This window comes from Pipistrellus kuhlii, unplaced genomic scaffold (assembly GCF_014108245.1).
Source record: "Pipistrellus kuhlii isolate mPipKuh1 unplaced genomic scaffold, mPipKuh1.p scaffold_m20_p_15, whole genome shotgun sequence".
NCBI classification, from domain to species: Eukaryota; Metazoa; Chordata; class Mammalia; order Chiroptera; family Vespertilionidae; genus Pipistrellus; species Pipistrellus kuhlii.
The window spans coordinates 27939380-27957428 of record NW_023425460.1 but is presented as its reverse complement, the minus strand read 5'-3'; the positions used below and the strand labels follow the sequence as shown (position 1 = coordinate 27957428).

At 45.9% G+C, this 18049-nt stretch overlaps 2 protein-coding genes across 4 annotated transcripts in view; one reads left to right on the top strand and one right to left on the bottom strand.

The window, feature by feature from the left end:
- Positions 1-18049, bottom strand: part of PLCE1 (phospholipase C epsilon 1) — a 267939-nt gene that overhangs the window by 12803 nt on the left and 237087 nt on the right. For all 3 annotated transcript variants that reach the window (XM_045581915.1, XM_036438599.2, XM_036438600.2), the window contains 5 exons: positions 13153-13284; positions 11582-11872; positions 5557-5720; positions 3821-4082; positions 2482-2600 (listed from right to left, as the gene is read on the bottom strand). In XM_045581915.1, the coding sequence (XP_045437871.1) occupies positions 2482-2600; positions 3821-4082; positions 5557-5720; positions 11582-11872; positions 13153-13284 (968 nt within the window). The remainder of the gene's footprint in view (positions 1-2481; positions 2601-3820; positions 4083-5556; positions 5721-11581; positions 11873-13152; positions 13285-18049) is intronic.
- LOC118718988 (small nuclear ribonucleoprotein G-like) lies at positions 17289-17919 on the top strand. Its single transcript, XM_036437982.2, has one exon. It carries the CDS (start codon positions 17411-17413, stop codon positions 17828-17830), a length of 420 nt encoding a protein of 139 aa, XP_036293875.2. The 5' UTR covers positions 17289-17410; the 3' UTR covers positions 17831-17919.

The window sequence follows — 18049 nt, the reverse complement described above, 5'->3', positions numbered from 1 at the left end:
ACACCTCCTACTGGGGATGTGCCCGCAACCACGGTACGTGCCCTTGACTGGAATTGATCCTGGAACCCTTAAGTTGGCAGGCCGACACTCTATCCACTGAGCCAAACCAGTCTCGGCTAATTCTCATTCTGATGCAAATTCTAGGCTATGTTCACCACTGAGGTGCTCATTCTTACAGGTGTTTACAGGGACATGTCAATACAGAGCCATTCTAGCATCCCTCACACCCTGACCTACTGTTATGTGGTTGAAGAAGCGATGGCACATTTTCTTTAATAGTCTAGTGAGGATGTGTAGCAGCACACCACAAAACCATTAATTTATTTCACAAAACATGATCTCTTTCCAGTGTAAGTATGGAACTGATATCATCTAAAATGTACATTAGTCCTTATTTCTGAACTGACATCCAACAGTATTATTGAGTTCCATCTCTCTTGAGGGCACTGGACTAGAATTTTGGATGGTAAGATGATAAATGAAATATTCTAGTAAGTAAAGCACTTTCCTAAGTTCTGTGAGAGTCATTTGAGCAAATTATGGTATCAGAGAAGGGACCTGCAACTGGCATGTAAAATGTGGGTAGGGTTGCAGGACTGAGCCCTTCTCTTGCAGGGTCTGATGCTGACTCCAGTAGACAGTGTCAGCATTGGACCGAAAGGTAGGTCGGCCAGCTGGTGCCGGGAAGTGGGAGAAGCAGCGTTGGAAAAGACATGACACATTTGGTGTCAGCAGAGGTATTGTGAGGAAAAGCGGCTCTTGCATGGCACGTGTGGCATCTGCAGCTCTGCCAGGTGCTGAGGGTGAAAACCCGGGATCGTGCAGGAAGCCCTGCCTTGCCTTCTGAAAGCCTCCGGTTCTTGCTCTTAGGTGCCAGGCAGCCCAGTCCCTGGTGCCCAGTCCTTGCACAAGGCAGGCAATACCTCCCTCCACTTTGGCCAAAGAGCTGTTTCTAACCTTGGCCACACATCGAAGGGAAAAGGCGGAGAAGCTAGGGAAACCAGGTCAGAGACAGAGAGAAGAAACTGACAAGGGGAGGGGAAGAGAAGCGGGAAAGAAAGCCCGGCTGTTTGATGGTGGCAGTGGCTGGGGTCAGGTCAGCGCCACCGTGAGTTTGTTTATTTATTTATTATTATTTTTAAAATATATTTTATTGACTTTTTACAGAGAGGAAGAGAGAGAGATAGAGAGCTAGAAACGTCGATGAGAGAGAGAGAAACATCGACCAGCTGCCTCCTGCACACCCTCTACCGGGGATGTGCCCGCAACCAACGTACATGATCTTGACCGGAATCGAACCTGGGACCTTTCAGTCCATAGACCGACGCTCTACCGATGAGCCAAACCGGTTTCGGCGTGCCACCGTGAGTTTAGAAGGTGCCTTTCCAGGGGTTGTCAGGACTATGTTGAAGTGTAAGGTTGATACGACAGTGATCAGGCTGTTAAGTGTGCAAAGAGGGAATCTAACAGCCTTTAAACTGATTTTTAAAGAGAAAGCATAATGGAATGAACCAGTTTATTAAAGCGGGGTCGCTTGGTTTAGTCATCAACTAAAATTACTGGATTACTGGAGTGAGCGCAAGTCCTATGGCTCTCGAACCTCAATGGGTAAGACCCTTACCTGGAAACTTGTTAAAATGCTGATTCTGCAGTGATGGCACCTTTTGTCTGTCGTGTACCTTCCTCATCCCCACGAGTGCAGATTCTGTATCTCCCCAATTGCCAGGGGGCAGTTATGTATCAACAGCAGCACCTGGCTGCCACCCCAACCCTGCTCACCTGGCATCCAGTCCTGGACCACTGAAGAAGCAGAAGATTTTCCTGGTCTAACCCAAAGTTTCTAGGAGAACTGAATGCTTCCTAGCAGGTTTGCTTAATTAACTTCTTCCCCACATGTTATTTTTTGACTCATATTAAGAGTATGGGCTTTGGCCTGGCTGCTGTAGCTCAATGGATTGAGCATCATCCCATGGACCAAGAGATCCTGGGTTCAATTCCTGATCAGGGGCACCTTCCCGGGTTGCAAGCTCGATCTCTAGTAGGGGGCATGCAAGAGGCAGCCACTTGATCTCTCTCTCAGCAACGTTTCTCTCTCTCTCCCTCTCTCTTCCACTCTAAAATCAATAAGAACATATTAAACAAACAAACACACACAAAAAACAAAAGGAGTATGGGCTTTAGCACTAGGTGAACTTGGGTTTATAGCTGTGTGACCTCCGAGGTACTTAGCTCTTACCTTCCTCATCTGTAAAACCGAGACCATACTCAAAGTTCTTTCATAAAAAAGTTATTGAGAGGATTCGGTGAATTCATATATATGTAAAGTGCTTAGAAGTGCCAATGCCAGCTATCATCATCATCATCATCATCATCATCATTATTTCCACAGCTACCTAATGATCATTTTCCTGTATCATGAGCAAGCCTACCTCCAGCACAGCCATCCCCACAAACATGCTGAGTGAAACAGAGCTTGATTACCAGAGAGGCTGACACGGAACTGCCGGAGGAGATTTCTTCCATCCTTCTGCTGTTTATGAATAAACTAGAGATTTCCAAGACTTCATTGTGGAGGTTTCGCAGCTGAAGATGCCGATATCCTGGAATGATGCAGAATTAGGAAAAGCCGTTAGCCACGCACTGCGGAGCTCTGCCACTAAATGGTAGGCAGAGGCCCTGGCTGGGTAGTTCAGTTGGTTAGAGCATAGTCCCTATTCTCCAAGGTTGCGTGTTTGATCTCGGGTCAGGGCAAGTGCGAGAATCAACCAATGAATGCATAATAAGTGGAACAACAGCTGCGGCCCCAGAAGCTCCCCGAAGACCCACAGCAAAGCCAGTCCACCAGCCACAAGCTCCGCCTCTGCTCAGGGTTCTCTGTCCTCCTTGCTCTCCTCCCAGCACCATTCCTGGCTTCCGACACTGAACTCTGCCAGGCACTGATTCCACTCTTGACCAGTGAGCCACTACCTCTCCCGCCCTCCTCTCGATTTGCTCTGCTCACTTCAGTCTCAGCTTGGAAAGTGCCAGGGGGGCCTGGCACGGTGGCTCAGTTAATTGGAGCTCATCCCATGCACCAAAAGGCTGCAGGCTCCATCTCCCATCAGGGTGTGGTTGGGGCACGTATGGGAGACAAGTGATTGATTTATATTTCTATCTCACAATGATATTCCTCTTCCTTCCCCCTCTCTCAAATCAGTAAACATATCCTTGGGTGAGGATAAAAAAAAAAAAAAAAAAGTGAAGTTATCTTTAAAAAAAAAAAAAAGTGCCACGGGTGCAGTGGGTGCTATTTGGGCAGGGATGTGAGGGAAGGCGGGGCAGCCACCACAGCTCTCGACGTCAGCAGCGGCGGTGGAGGCCATACTTCCTCAGAAATGTGAACACCTCCAATTTGAGGATAACAAAAGAAAACCTGTTATGAGATGCACTTAAACAGTATTCAAATTTGTGTTATTTTTTTCCTGCCTCTTATTTCAACTTTTTAAAAATGAAAATCTTAAATATACACTCAAAAGTAGAGAGAACAGTCTAAAGAGCTCTATGGCATCCATCACTGAACTACAGAAATTATTTTTTATTTTTGTAATATATTTTTGTGGATTTCAGACAAGAAGGAAGAGAGAGAAACATCAATGATGAGAGAGAATCAGTGATCAGCTGCCTTCTGCACATCCCCTACTGGGGATTGAGCCCACGATCTGGGCATGTGCCCTGACCGAGAATCGAACTGTGGCCTTCTGGTTCATAGGCTGATGCTCAACCACTGAGCCACGCCGGCGGAGCCACAGTAATTACTAACAGCAGGATGATGCTACTCTACCTCGCTTTAGAGCCTTGAGCGGGATGATTCTCTGAGCAGTGACCGCCGAGCTGTTGTTTTCCACAACTGCAAAACGAAGAAATACGAGGTCTTCAAAGTGAACCCGGAAGAAAAACTGCTCGTTCCACATGGGGTTCAGAGTGTTCCGGTGGATGGGCTTCGTGCGGAAGTGGCAGCTGTCCAGCGGCATGCCCAGGATGTCCACCTCGATGCACGGGCTTCCTGTGCTGTTGCTCGGGCACACGTTCTGGCCAGAGACAATCTGGGGGAGGAAGCGAGGACCAGGTCACTGAAGATGAAAAAGAAACAAAGGCAACCTCTGCACCTCACCGCTTCCCTCCACAAAGAACACTCTGGGATGGATGAGGTTCATGGTGAAATAAATCTGCTAAAATATCTCTCCCCGCTGCCACCCCACAAAGCAGGATGTGATTGCAATCAGGCAACCACATGCCTGGAATCATGGGAAAAGCTTGTTTTGTCACTAGCCTTCACCTGTCACTTTTCAACTGTCAAAATGTTCAAGTATCTTCAAAGCCAAGCAATTAAGATGAAATTAAGTTTCGCAAGAAGGCAAAGGGAAACGGGGATGTAAGCACAAAATGGTTGTGAACATTCTGTTCAAGATGTTTTAGGTGTATATTTTATAACTTCAAAGCCGTTTTCTTGAATGGTTTAGTTTTACAGCAAGTCACGGGGAATGTTTTAAAAAACTTATTCATAGCCTTCTGTAAACAGTTAAAAGTCTACGCGAGTCTAGCTAATCTGGTCAAACAGAGGAGGCCCCCTGCCCTGGTCTTCGGGAAGGAGACAGCAGAGGTGGTAGCAAAACCCGAGAGTTCCCCCGGAGTGTCAGAGGGGTGAGCAGAGGCTGCTTGGCATTCTTCCTTTGCAGGGAAACGGACAAGTTCTAAGGTTGGAGGGCAGCGATTACCTCATCCCTGCCAACCACCCAGAGGTCTTTTTCTCTGTCCGCTAAGAGGCAGCGACAGAATGGGGGAATAAAGCTGAATGATGAGCTGCCGGGGGTTGTCGTAAGGGCAGTCTGGTGTTTTGACATTGGGCTAATTAGGTAATAAAAGAAATAAGGAAAGGGCCAGGAACGATAAAGATTAAACTGCAAGGAGGAAAGATATTTAACTGATCTGTAGACTGATGCCCGTTTGATCTTACGAGAGCCTGTCAGAGTTTAAGATGACCTGCTCTAACAAGGAGCTCAACTTTTATGGGAGAAACTCAGAATGACGGTGCTGCGGGCCCGGAAGACAGAATCCCCGCCGTCAGTGTGCGGGGAAAGCGGGGAACGCACGGCTCCACCTCCTGGGCACTGGCACACACCTCAGCCACAGCCACTGCTTTGACAGGTAACGAATCCTTTTGGGAACTAAATCTGCAAAAGCACAACAGTGACACGAGAACTTCGCAATGCCCTGAATTCAAAACCAGCGCATAGCCGAAGCGGGTTTGGCTCAGTGGTCCCAGGTTCGATTCCCGTTAAGGGCATGTACATTGGTTGCGGGCACATCCCCGGTAGGGGGTGTGCAGGAGGCAGCTGGTCGATGTTTCTCTCTCATCGACGTTTCTAGCTCTCTATCTCTCTCCCTTCCTCTCTGTAAAAAATCAATAAAATATATTAAAAAACAAACAAAAAACAAACAAACAAACAAAAAAACCCCAGCGCATATTCCGAAAGGTGGAAGCACCTGGCCCTCCCCTGCAGACAGAGCCACACTTACAGTCAGAGAGTAGACGGCGGGCTCCATGTTGTCCAGGTCTCTTTCCAGGGGAGAAAACTTCTGATACATGGGGCAGTTCCTGTCCCACAGGACTGGGGGTTTCAGCACGAAGCCACAGCCGCCATTGGCCTCAAACATGGCAGCGTTTAAATGTAAAGGGAGATCTGCAAAAACAAACGTTGCTTGTTACTCTGCTGCTTATGAATGTCAAGTTCAGAACTTACATGTTATATGCACAGCCCACGGACATGGGCAATAGGGTTGTGAGGACATGGGGGAAGGAATGGGGTGAAGGGGGGCGGAAATGGGAGAGATCTGTGATACTATCAACAATAAAAAAAATGTATTTAAAAAAAGTCAAGTTCAAAGAACTTTGTATCAATTTTCCCTAAGCTTAAGCACAAGGAAGAGACTGACCGAGTGGCTACCATGTGCCAGGTTGTAAGGCACGAGAGAAAACAGGTAACAAGATCAAGATCCCAGTCTTTTCGGGGCTCAGTCCATGGGTTCTGCCACTTAAAAACTCCTTTTGCAAATCAAAATTTACAACACCCATCTGAAAAAAAAAAAAATCTTTGCAATACCTCATTTTATACAGAATTTTAGTAAGGAATAATCATGGCATTTTCTTTTCTTTTTTTTTTTTTAAAATAGATTTTATTGATTTTTTACAGAGAGGAGGAGAGAGGGATAAAGAGCTAGAAACGTCTATGAGAGAGAAACATCGACCAGCTGCCTCTTGCACCCCCCCCACCGGGGATGTGCCTGCAACCAATGTACATGCCCTTGACCGGAATTGAACCTGGGACCTTTCAGTCCGCAGACTGACGCTCTACCACTGAGCCAAACCGGTTTCGGCCACGGCATTTTCTTATCCCCGAACACCAAACCATGCAGACAACTGTATGACCAATTCTTGCCTTTGCAAATATAAGATAAAATCTTAATAATCCAAGACAGACTGGGAGAAGAGCCAGAAAAATATATCTTTCCATGAAATCTCAATTTCAACCCATAAATTACAGTACTTCTACCTCTTTTTAATTGCAGTTAAATATGAAAAAAATTATTAACACATGTGATTCACATCATGTCCGTGATCCATCCCCTCCATCGTAAACCCCGGGAACCCTCGCAACGGCTTCCAGTCGCTCGTGGCCAGCTTTTACTTGGCACGGCTCTCCGAGGACCGCTGGTCTCCCGCACGGGTTTGGGCTCTGACACACACAAATGCTCATCCGATGGCGCAAGCCCGGAGAAAGGTTGCCCAGGTGAACACGGGGTTTATGAGGCACACCTGACAAATGTTCCCTCAGATAGATTCCTTCCATGTGCAGAGCGAACTTTGCTACATGGACCGACATCAAGGAAAAGTGTGGTGAGCACCACGGAGCAATAAGAAGTTGGCCTCCACATGTCTCGTGTGTAAAATTTTTTCCTCGTACGTGGGGTTGGCTGGGATTGCAGGCCGGAATCCCTGGGGTAAGTGCTAAGGCACAGGAAAGCTACGGGGGCTTGGTCTCCTTATCTATAAAATCAGTGCCCTGGACCTCACCTCTCAGGCCTGCGCAGTCCTCATATGACTGATACGTTGAGGCTGTCTTGCCTGCAGGAAGAGAGAATTCTCTTCCCAGGCCACCCTGTGACAGAGGAATATAGACCTGGGCTAGGAGGGCTAAGAGGGGGAAGCAGGCTAGCTGGTGCAGAGTTGATGAATGTGAAATGGATATATATTACTAAAAATTACAGCGGCTCAGCTTACTGTGTTCTGTGTACCAGGCCCCATTCCACACACTTTACATACATCAGTGCTTCCCAGTGAGGTATTCTCATTTTATAGATGAGGAAACTGAGGCACAAGAAGTGAAAGAACCCAAGGCACACAGTCACTAAGTGGTGGATGCTGGGGTTTGAACCGCGACAGCCTGATCTAAATCTCTACAACCGAGCCGCGTAAGGTACACCTCACAGGCATGTCATAAATGAGAAAATGTGTGCAAGTCTCTACCCAGCATTCGGCACATATGGCTCATAGACTATCTCAATAAACAGTAAGTAGTAAATTATGATTATGATGCCAACACCCATTTGGGTTTGAAGTCTGATCCCAGGAGGTCTGTGTCTATCCTTGTACTTTCTCAAACTTTTAAGCACTTTTTTTTTTGTTGTTGTTCATTCTCACCTGAGGATATTTTTCCATGGATTTTTTTTTTCTTTTTAAGGCAGAATGGAAAGGAGGGGGAGAGACAGAGAGAGAAACATTGATGTGAGAGGAAAGTCACATTGATTGGTTGCCTCTTGCACAGGCCCAGACCAGGGAAGGGATGGAGACTGCTACTGAGGTATGTGCCCTTGACTGGAATCAAATCCAGGACCTTTCAGCTCATGGGCCACCACTCCATCCACTGAGCCAAACCAGCTGGGTCTAATCTCATTTAGTAACTCAACAGGTAAACCGGATCCAGGCAGAGCTGCACATCTACACTAATACAAGAGAAATATGCAAATTGACAATACCTCAGTGACACCCTAAAGCCAACCAGGAGTATGCAAATCAACCCAACAAAGTTGGTGGGTTAATTTGCATATGCAGGCACGGAGTGGCCTGGCAGGGCAGGATGCCTGCTATGAGGTGGAGGGTGGAGGGAGAGTCAGGAGTAGCGCTCTGGTAGGAGCAAACACTGAAGGCTCTGCCAGGAGTGAAGGTGGGAGGTGGTGGCTGGAGCGAAGGCCTGGGTCCCGGGTGCCAGAGGAAAACCTGGTGCTGGCAGCCAGGAGAAGGAAGGCCTATTCTCTCTCTCTCTCTTTTTTTTTTTTTTTTAATATAGTTTATTGATTTTTTACAGAGAGGAAGGGAGAGGGATAGAGAGTTAGAAACATTGATGAGAGAGAATCATCAATCAGCTGCCTCTTGCACACTCCCTACTGGGGATGTGCCTGCAACCAAGGTACATGCCCTTGATTGGAATCGAACCTGGGACCTTTCAGTCCGCAGATTGACGCTCTATCCACTGAGCCACACCGGTTTTGGCGGAAGGCTTATTCTTGCACGAATCTTCATGCAACGGGTCTCTAGTTTTGGAGTAAAGGTGGGACCTCAGATCTAGCCCTCCAATTGTCCCCTAGGCGTGGTCCTAGGACTTCACCTGGGGCTATAGTTTTAAAACCCCTGTTGTCAGCAAGTGAAGGAAGGTGCATGAATTCGTGTCACCTGATCACACCTCCCAGACAATGCCTGGCAGATCAGGCTTATCATTACCTGTATGGTCTCCTATTTATTTAAAAACCCTGTATTAAGTAGGCACCATTCCTGTAATAATGATGTCTATACTTTGGGGCTAAAAACGTCATCATAAAGAGTTTGACAATCATTCAGGAAAGCATGACCATATTAACAGCTTTTCTTCTGATGGGGTTGCATGTCCTTATACTTGTTCTGCTCTAGGTGAAAGAATGCTGATGGTTGCCAGCCATCACTAGGTTTGCATACCAGGCTCCAGTCAGTTTCCAAACTCAAGAGCTGGTTTCACTGAGTGCAGACCTGGGCTATTCCTGCCTCCAGATCACTGCAGACCTTCCTGGAGTTGTTGGAGCCACTAGAAATTCTGGGAAGAGATGACCCTAAGGTACTCCTTTGGGGCATCAGGGTCCTCTGACATCCAAAAAGTGGCAAGACAGATGATCCATGGAACACAGTCGGAGGCTAGAGGGACACTGGGAGAGTGTTCTTTGTTATTTGGGATGTTTCATGGAATATTAAGTGCTCCCTAATCTAGGAATTCTTTGTAAAAATTAAAAGATAATGAGTCCAATAGATTCTGATCTATTTGGACTTGCAATCCACAGAAAAGTACCTAAAAACCAAAGAACTACAGACTCAGACTGCAATGGGTCAGGGGGGGACAGTCTGTTTCAGCTCAGCGTGCATTTATTGAGCACCTACTGCATGCAAGGTATTAGCCAGGCTCTACGCCTAGTTGTGCAAATGAAGACCACTTCTACAGGTGAGCATGGCGAAACTGCCTGTTGCTTGTGCTTTGTCCAGCGTGGGGATGCATGTCATCATTGCCTGTGGCATTGGCTCAGAGAGGCATTATGGCAGCACTGTCTCTGGGGCTGGAAGACTATGTGGAGAAACTTGAGGATAAACCATCAACAGAGCCATCAACAGAGACCCCCTGAGGAGGCAGCTCGAACAGGTACTCCCAGATTGATTTGGGGGAGAGGCAAAGCCTTCAGGGGTGAGTGAAGGCCGAGCTGCAGCCTCAGTGTGTGCTTCAGGACTTGGCGGGGCAGAAGGCAGGGGTATGGGGTGGCAGTGGTGGTGGAGGGAGCAGGAGGGGCAGCTCCTTTCAGCAGTGGCTCCCTTTGCCATCGGCGGAGCCGGTGTGTCTGCACCAGCCCTGGCACGCCCAGGAGAACGGGCACATCCAAAACCAAACGCATTTCCATTTCCTTGAGAAAACCGTTTTGCTAGTGATTTCACTTGACTTAAAATATTTCAGTATCATAATAACCCAGGGCGCCAAAGGGCTACAGACAGGGTCAGAGATGTGAGCCCGCAAGCCACTCGGGACAGATTGAAAAGAAACTTTTATAACTTTGAAAATATTTCATTATTATTTCCACTGGCGAGTCCAAATCCTACTGTTTTCATAACTTATCAAAAACACTTCATCATCGTTAACGTTCGTGGAATGCTTTCTCTGTGCCAGCCACTATGCTAAGCACGGTACTTCACCTGCATCGTGTTATTTCATTTCAATGGAAAGAAGCAAATATAACGAGGGCAGAAAAAAAAAAATGCGTCGGCAGGGTCAGCCACACATGGGCACTGTTGGCATCAGTACCAGGTGGCGAGCTGGTTCGAGAGCAAAAGGTGTGGCTTGACCTTGGCTGGAGGCAGGGCTATGATGGGGCTGGCGGGTCAGCCCAGTTGCTTAGGATCTGATTCAGGTCACATGAGAGGGACGAGAAGGCCGCTTGGCTGTTCCAAGGAAAGACTGTGGCTTCCGAAGGTGCTTCGAGGAAACATTCCTCATCGACTTTATCTTCTGCAGCTCCCTTCCTGCCCCCACAACCAAGTAGATACAAAATACTTTGTCCTCTCCACGCCCAGCGTCCTTGAATTCATTATTACTAGTCACTCTGCGACTCTGAGCAAATCAATCGCTCTGTGCCTAGGTTTTCTCATCTGAGGAATGGGGATCATAAAGGTGTCCACCGCTTAGGGTTGTTGCAAAGGGTAATAGGGGGTCAAGGAAAATTCAGCCCCATGTCTGTCGTACAGTAAGTGTGCAATGAAGGGTAGCGCCTCCTCAGGTATTCCTGCTAAGAGAGTTTCAGCAGCAGTGGAGAAAAACAAACACTGCTTTTTCGGTTCTCCATTTCCATCTCCATGGATAAGGAGCTAACATGCAATTTGCCTCGAGTAATAACTACTTCATGACTGCAAGGAATTGCTTACCCAAGGGTGTTAGTAACTCTCTGCCGAAAAAGGTCTTTAGAAACAAACTAGACACAGCCCTAAACAGTGTCTTATTTAAAGACACACACGAGTAGCCTTATGCTTAAAAAAATGCTTTAAGAAGGGAGCAAGAACAAGAGATTACGAGGGATCCTTTTAAGGTTCTTTCTTATCGCCTTCAGTATCAAAATCACCTGTGTCTTCACTCTTACCATAGGTGTGCCCCAGTCTGGAATCTTTCCCTTCTTAACTAAAATGTTGTTTGCTGCCAAGACCGGTTTGGCTCAGTGGATAGAGCGTCTGCCTGCGGACTGAAGGGTCCCAGGTTCGATTCCGGTCAAGAGCATGTGCCTTGGTTGCGGGCACATCCCCAGTGGGGGTGATGCAAGAGGCGGCTGATCGATAACTCTCTCTCATCGATGTTTCTAACTCTCTATCCCTCTCCCTTCCTAAGAAATCAATAAAATATATTAAAAAAATAAAATAAAATGTTGTTTGTAGAACTATGTTTCCTGAAACACAAGAGCCAAAGGAGAGAGGTGAGGAGCGGGCCATTACCATCGGTCTGGTAGTTGAGTGCCACGAGCTGTATCCCGTGCAGCCAGAACATGAGGGGGTTGGGGTTGGAGGAGTCGATGCGGGTGGCAGCCGGATAAGTCCTCAGCAGCTGACAGGCGGTGTGCTGGATCAGTTTCTGAGAATACCTGCGACACAGACGTTTGGCGGCATTTTCATTCAGCGAGGAGATATGGTAACATTTGGGAGTTCTAATGATAGCGCTGAGGGACGTGGTTGGGCTGAGGGGGGAAGAAGATTCCTCCCAGGCCTGTCGCATTCCTTCATAGGAACCTAAACCCCCCAAAAGATTAGCCTCAGATTAGTGCAGGACACTTCACATGATCTAGAAAGATAAACCTGAACAACATCTCCGTAAAACAATCATAACCACGCAACACATCAGAGTAGATCTTAATAGTGGACACTATCCAGTTACACTATAGTAGGGTTACACTATACTTGAGCCAGTCCAGTGGTCGGCAAACCCATTAGTCAACAGAGCCAAATATCAACAGTACAACGATTGAAATTTCTTTTGAGAGCCGAAAACCGATTTCTGTGCATGGGCCACGAAGTTTCAATCGCACTGTCTGTGCGCGCCCACGTGTGGTATTTTGTGGAAGAGCCACATTCAAGGGGCCAAAGAGATGCATGTGGCTTGCGAGCTGCAGTTTGCTGACCACTGAGCTAGTCCATCACCTTGAAACGAAATGATAGCTACTGAGTTTTAAAATGAGTGCAGAAGCACCAATTTAAATTAAAAGCCTGGAAGTCCTTTGTCTCATCTGTCCTGTGGATATGTTTGAACAATACATGGCAATATATGTACAAGGGTAATCACTTTAGCGTTTGTTATAGGAAAAAATAAAAGCAACAAAAAAACCCAGGAAGCAATCCAAATGTTCCACCAGTGAGGAAGTGGTTAAATGACAGTGTATATACACAATGGAAAGCCACAGAGGCATACGGGGAATAAGGTAGATATATGCTCAGAAAGCTATTTGGAAAGTTACAGCAATATAAAAAGTTATACAAATATGTTTGGTTATATCCCATTTGGATCACCTTAAAAAGAACCTTATTCTTCTTGAACAAAACACAATAAACCTAACAGTGGTTACCTCAGGGGACTAGAACCGAGCCATTCAGAATAGAAAGGAATTTTAATAATACCCTGTATTGTTTGAGTTTTTTTTAATAACTATGAGAATTTATTACTTTTATAATAAAAAGTAATTAGTAATAAAATGGATATAAAAATGGATATATCTTCTGGAGTTATAATGGTGACGAGATCAGTTCCAAGAACCACTAGAATGTTCCAAGGTGATTCCAATTTTTCCCTATTGAGGCAAACACTATTAGAACATCTTTAACAAAGTGCTATGTTTTAGGAAGTTAAACATGTAAACTTGAAAAATATTTCTACTACACTTAAGATAACATAAACACTCATGGAAATAAAAAAAAAATAAGATAGAAAACGTTCAAGGGAAGTGCTTTGACAGTAAAACGTTGGACTTAGGCAGCATGCAGAATCGAGCGAAGGTATTGAAAGAAGGTGACTTTACTTTTTCCAGATGTTTTGCTAAGTGATGCCGTCTCCCCAGGGCTCATTCTGCCCGGATTGTTGCCAAAAATGGACTTTCTGCTTTTCCTTTCTTTTCCTCTGTTAGAGCCAGATGCATTTAGAGTTGACAGGCCTGTTCCCATAAAATGAAAATAAATAAGCCAAAAACTACAAGCGAGGGAACTCGACATTTTCCATCCCTGTCCGTGTTTACTTTGAAGTCTTACTACTCCCTGCAACCCTGCTCAGAGGACCCGCTTGCATTCTCAGCACTGTTCACAGCAGCCTTGTGGGCTGTGAGAGCGAAGGTTTTCTCTCTGTGGGCAAATGTGACAAGAACTGCAGGATTATCACAGAATGGCTGCAAAATCGCACCCACACCCACTTGTTGGTGCACCAGAAAGATTTTGAAAAACTGCATAAAAAGAAAATGCTCCAGTCAACACTGAATCATCAGGACCGAATTACTCAATTATGAGAGATGAAAGAATGGCTCGGAGCCCAAGTTTTAGCATCATATTGTCTAGGTTGAATTCCTGCCATTAGGAGCCCTGACTTAACATCCACCTTTTCCGTTCCTCAGTTTCCTTATCTACAAAATGGGTATAATGATCGGAACTCACAGGCTTAGTCTGAGGATTAAATGGGAAATATGTTAAATGACAGTGATATCTCACGGCTTCTCGTTCTCACTCCTGATCCAACTACTCCCTCCTTCCTGCCTGGCACAGTGCCTGGCGCGCACAGATCTCTGCTAAATGAGGAAATGAATGCACACCATGCAGACCTGGGTCCAGTGCAGGAAGAGTGAGTACAAGGCACCAGGATCGCCAGTGGCCTCCAAACTGTTTCCACTGTCTACACTTGTACCCTGAGATAGTAATTCCTTCAGCTGGAACAGCGTTCAGGAGGCCCTCTTTGAGATGAAAATATACCTTCCCAAAACATCACCAGAGAAGACAGGCTAAAGAAGTGTTTAATAAAAGCATAGACTTTGGGGTTTAAATCCAGTTCCTAGTGGGGCGACCTCCCACAAGTTACCTAACCCTCTGCACTCCTTGCTCACCTGTGCAAGGGCTGTGGTTAGGATGAAATGAGATCATGTATATCTACATACTCAGTAGAGTGACTTGTTCAGAGAGAATGCTGCGTTTGTAGCAGCTGTGGGGCTTCTAAATTTTTTCTCTCTGAAATATCTGTAACCACACAGATGTGCAAACTTGCACTAGTGAGTTCTCATGCTTTATCTTAAAATTTCTTGTGAACTTTGCCCTCTACACAATGATGTAACAGTAGATTTTTCTCCCAAGTAAAACCAGTGAGGGGTCAGAGTGAGGCCCCATGTTCATTTTGGGAGTTTTGTACACATCCTGGCCCACGTCGACATTCCCCAGGGATATGTGGGACCTTCTGTAAACAACCTGGCTGTTCTCTTGGGGTGGGGCGAGGAAGCAGAAATACGAGCTGGTGATCAAGAGAGGGGAGGAATTTGCCCTGTTGGCCCATCTATTTATGTAAAAGCCCAGCAGCCTTTAAGGCAGAATGACTGGAATGACCAGGACTGGTTGCTATGACATGCACTGACCACCAGGGAGCAGACGCTTAATGCAGGAGTTGCCCCCTGGTGGTCAGTGTGCTCCCACAGGGGGAACACCACTCAGCCAGAAGCTGGGCTCACAGCTGGTGAGCGCAGTGATGGTGGTGGTGGGAGCACTAAGGAGCAGCGAGCCAAGTGGAAAGGAGTGAGCATGCAGGCAGTAAGGAGTGAGCAGGTGGGTGGTTAGGAACGAGGTGTCCCAGATTGTGAGAGGGATGTCCGACTGCCACCCCCATGCATGAATTTTGTATTTTGGGCCTCTAGTTTATCAATAAGTTCCAGTAAGCCAGCTACCTGTAAATGGTGTGCTAGTCACATTAGGTATTTTATTGTTAATGTTTATGACAACCCTACAAGTGAGAACTGTTCTGTCTCTTTTATAGGAAGGGCCTTTGAAGTGCAGAGAGGTTAACTAACTGCCCTAGTCAAGGTCACTGAGGAGTGGAATCCTGCCACTGAAGCAGGCTCCTGATCTTGGGGAGGTTACTGTACTTCTGGGGAAGGTCATGTCACATGGTCTTCATGCTGCCTCACTGCTCTGAAGATTTTTTGCATATGGCTCCATGGAAGGGACTTGGGATGGTGAAGGGTGAGATGCATTGAAATGGGTAATGTAGCAAAATTAAAATGCATAGTGTAGCAAAATGGACATTTTATGGTATTTTCCCCCCAAGCATCAGAACAAATTATAACCATGATAAATATGTAGAAGGTATTGTAACAATGACTCTAGCAACACAATTTAGTGATTTTGAGAAAGGAAGTAAAATTGAGAAAAGAAAAATGTCTGAAACTTTACTAAAAAAAGTTAAACTACAGTATATCTTATAAAGACTGTGTGCCATTTAAACTCTTTAAAAGAACATTGGCAATTCATATATATAAAAGCCTAAGCGACCATTCGACTGGTAGCTATGACACACACTGACCACCAGGGGGCAGATGCTCAATGCACAGGCATGGAAACATGATGAATCTCAAATGGAATCAGGGAGGGGTAAGGGGGGAAGAGATTAACCAAAGATCGACCTTCGGGGATCAGGCCAAATCGTGCACTGGGCCTCTGACATCTCCCGAGGGGTCCCAGATTGTGAGAGGGTGCAGGCCAGGCCGAGGAACCCCACCGGGCCTCTGGTTTTAAAAATAAGCTGAACAATGCCACACGTAGCCTGTACCTCTAGTCAGAGGCTGGACCCAATGACCTTTGACTCTTCCAAAATTTGGGCATTTTTGCTCTTTATTTACTTGGTGCTTGAGAAGAAAAGACCAAGCCTGTGGGATGGTTTGGGTGTAGTGTCAGCTGAATTTATAAAGAACAGGAGAGGCAGTGAGTGTGATTCTTGAACAAAGTGACCTTCACACTTGTTCCTGTGAGGAAGGACACGCAGGCCACGAGGCTCTTTCGACAGGAAAAAGATTTTTCCTCATCATAAGAACACTTTCACCAGCTGTACACATGTACTTATGTGAAAGGAGGCCTGGTCTGTGAAACTACACCTAAATGGCTAGGTCCCTGCATGTCTTTAGATCTCTGCTTGCTATTACTCATTCATATTCTCCTCAACAGAATTTTGCCAACAGATAAGCAGCAGCAGCTGCCAAAATTTCCAAACAGTTTATGGGAGAGAGCTTAAAATGGAGAAAGTTCTATTTATGATTTTCCCCCCCTTCTGGTGTGTAAAAGGACCACTATTACCTAATTTTTAAATAGCCCAATACCTTTGTCCCAATTTCAGGGCAGAGTGTGAGAACTGATGCTTAAGATAACCATCTGGGAGACAGGATATGCATTCAGACCATATTGAAAAAAACACACATGAGGGTTGGTATTTTAACCTTCTCCAGGCCAAGTTTATATACCTTTTGCTAACGTTTAGACAATCTCCCAATTCCAGTAGCTTTCCTGTCCTCTGCAAGGGGGTCCTTTTTCTTAGTGGAAAGAGGTGGGTTTTTCTGACTTCATAGGTTATGACTCTCCTGCTTGCCCTCCACCTCCTGCTGTCCTCTGTGGGATGCACACTGGATGAGCTCACTGACGACACGCCCGGAAAAGAGAGGCGAGGCTGTGCAACGCAGACTGACAGGCTTCAGAATCGTAGTTATGCCACTTATTAGCTGAAATGGACCCCACCTCCCCTTTTTTTAAAAAGCAGTTCATCAGCACTTTATTTCTAGAAATGGCCAATTGAGGAAACTTTTCTCCCACTGAAACGCCATCCTTGGTCCCTGTGGTTTGGGTGGAGCTCAGGGGTGGGGAAGGAGACAGAGGCCTGGGACAGTCAGAGCACTGCCTGCCCTGGGCCACAGTGACTAGTTCAGGGAGGGCAGAGGACCCAGTGAAAACAACCAAACTGCTGCCGACTGTTCTGGAAGAGCTGCTTACACGGAAGCTGAATCTGGAAGCATGTAGTACGGGCATGCTGTAGCTGCTTTACATCCCAAAGGGAAGAGAGCCAACACGGCAGAGACTGTGAGAAACAGGGAGAGAGCCCTGGATCAAGCCGAACCTGACACTTCTGTATCCGTGAGCCAATAGGTTTACTTTTTGTGTAAGTCAACTTCTGCCACTTTCAAAGAAGAGTCTTAACTGCTTCACTCTGAAACCTAGAGCCAATTACTTTACCTCCCTTAGACTTTGTCTTTATTTAAAAATGGGGAATAAATGGGTGACGTCAGGAGCAAAATGCTGGGCCGACCGCAGGAGCGTCAGAGAGGCCATGAATTCCGTTTGGAGGTATCTTGGAGCTTGCTTAGGTGCCATGAGCAAAGCTTACCCTCTCGAGTTAAAAAAAAAAAAAAAAAAAAAATGACGGACAAGAAGTTATCATTGAAATTAAATGGTGGCAGCCATGTCCAGAGTATATTGCAGGGATTTGATCCCTTTAGGAATCGTATGACAGATGAATGTGTGGAGATGGCAGCTGGTGGGCAACAGAACAATATTGGAATGGTGGTAATACAAGGAAATAGTATCATTATGTTAGAAGTCTTGGAGCAAGTACAAAGAATGGCTATGTTTACCAGAGAAATCAACTGCTTCCACATGTCCTCTCTCCACAGCACCCGTTTCACTACAATATAAAAATCTAGTCCTGTCCATTTTCATGCTGAACTTTTGTTAAATAAACTTTTGTATTAGTAAAAAAAAAAAGGGGGGGGGGGAGAAATAAACCCCTTATCTCAGTGAATTATTATGAAGGCAGTAAGATGATGTATGTAAAATACACAAATCCTGGTACTTAAATGCTTAATAAATTTTAGCTATTACCCTGTTTCCCCGAAAATAAGACAGTGTCTTATA

Coding starts and splice junctions, on each gene's coding strand:
- LOC118718988 (XM_036437982.2), top strand. CDS start 17,411: ATGGGTGACGTCAGGAGCAAAATGCTGGGCCGACCGCAGGAGCGTCAG.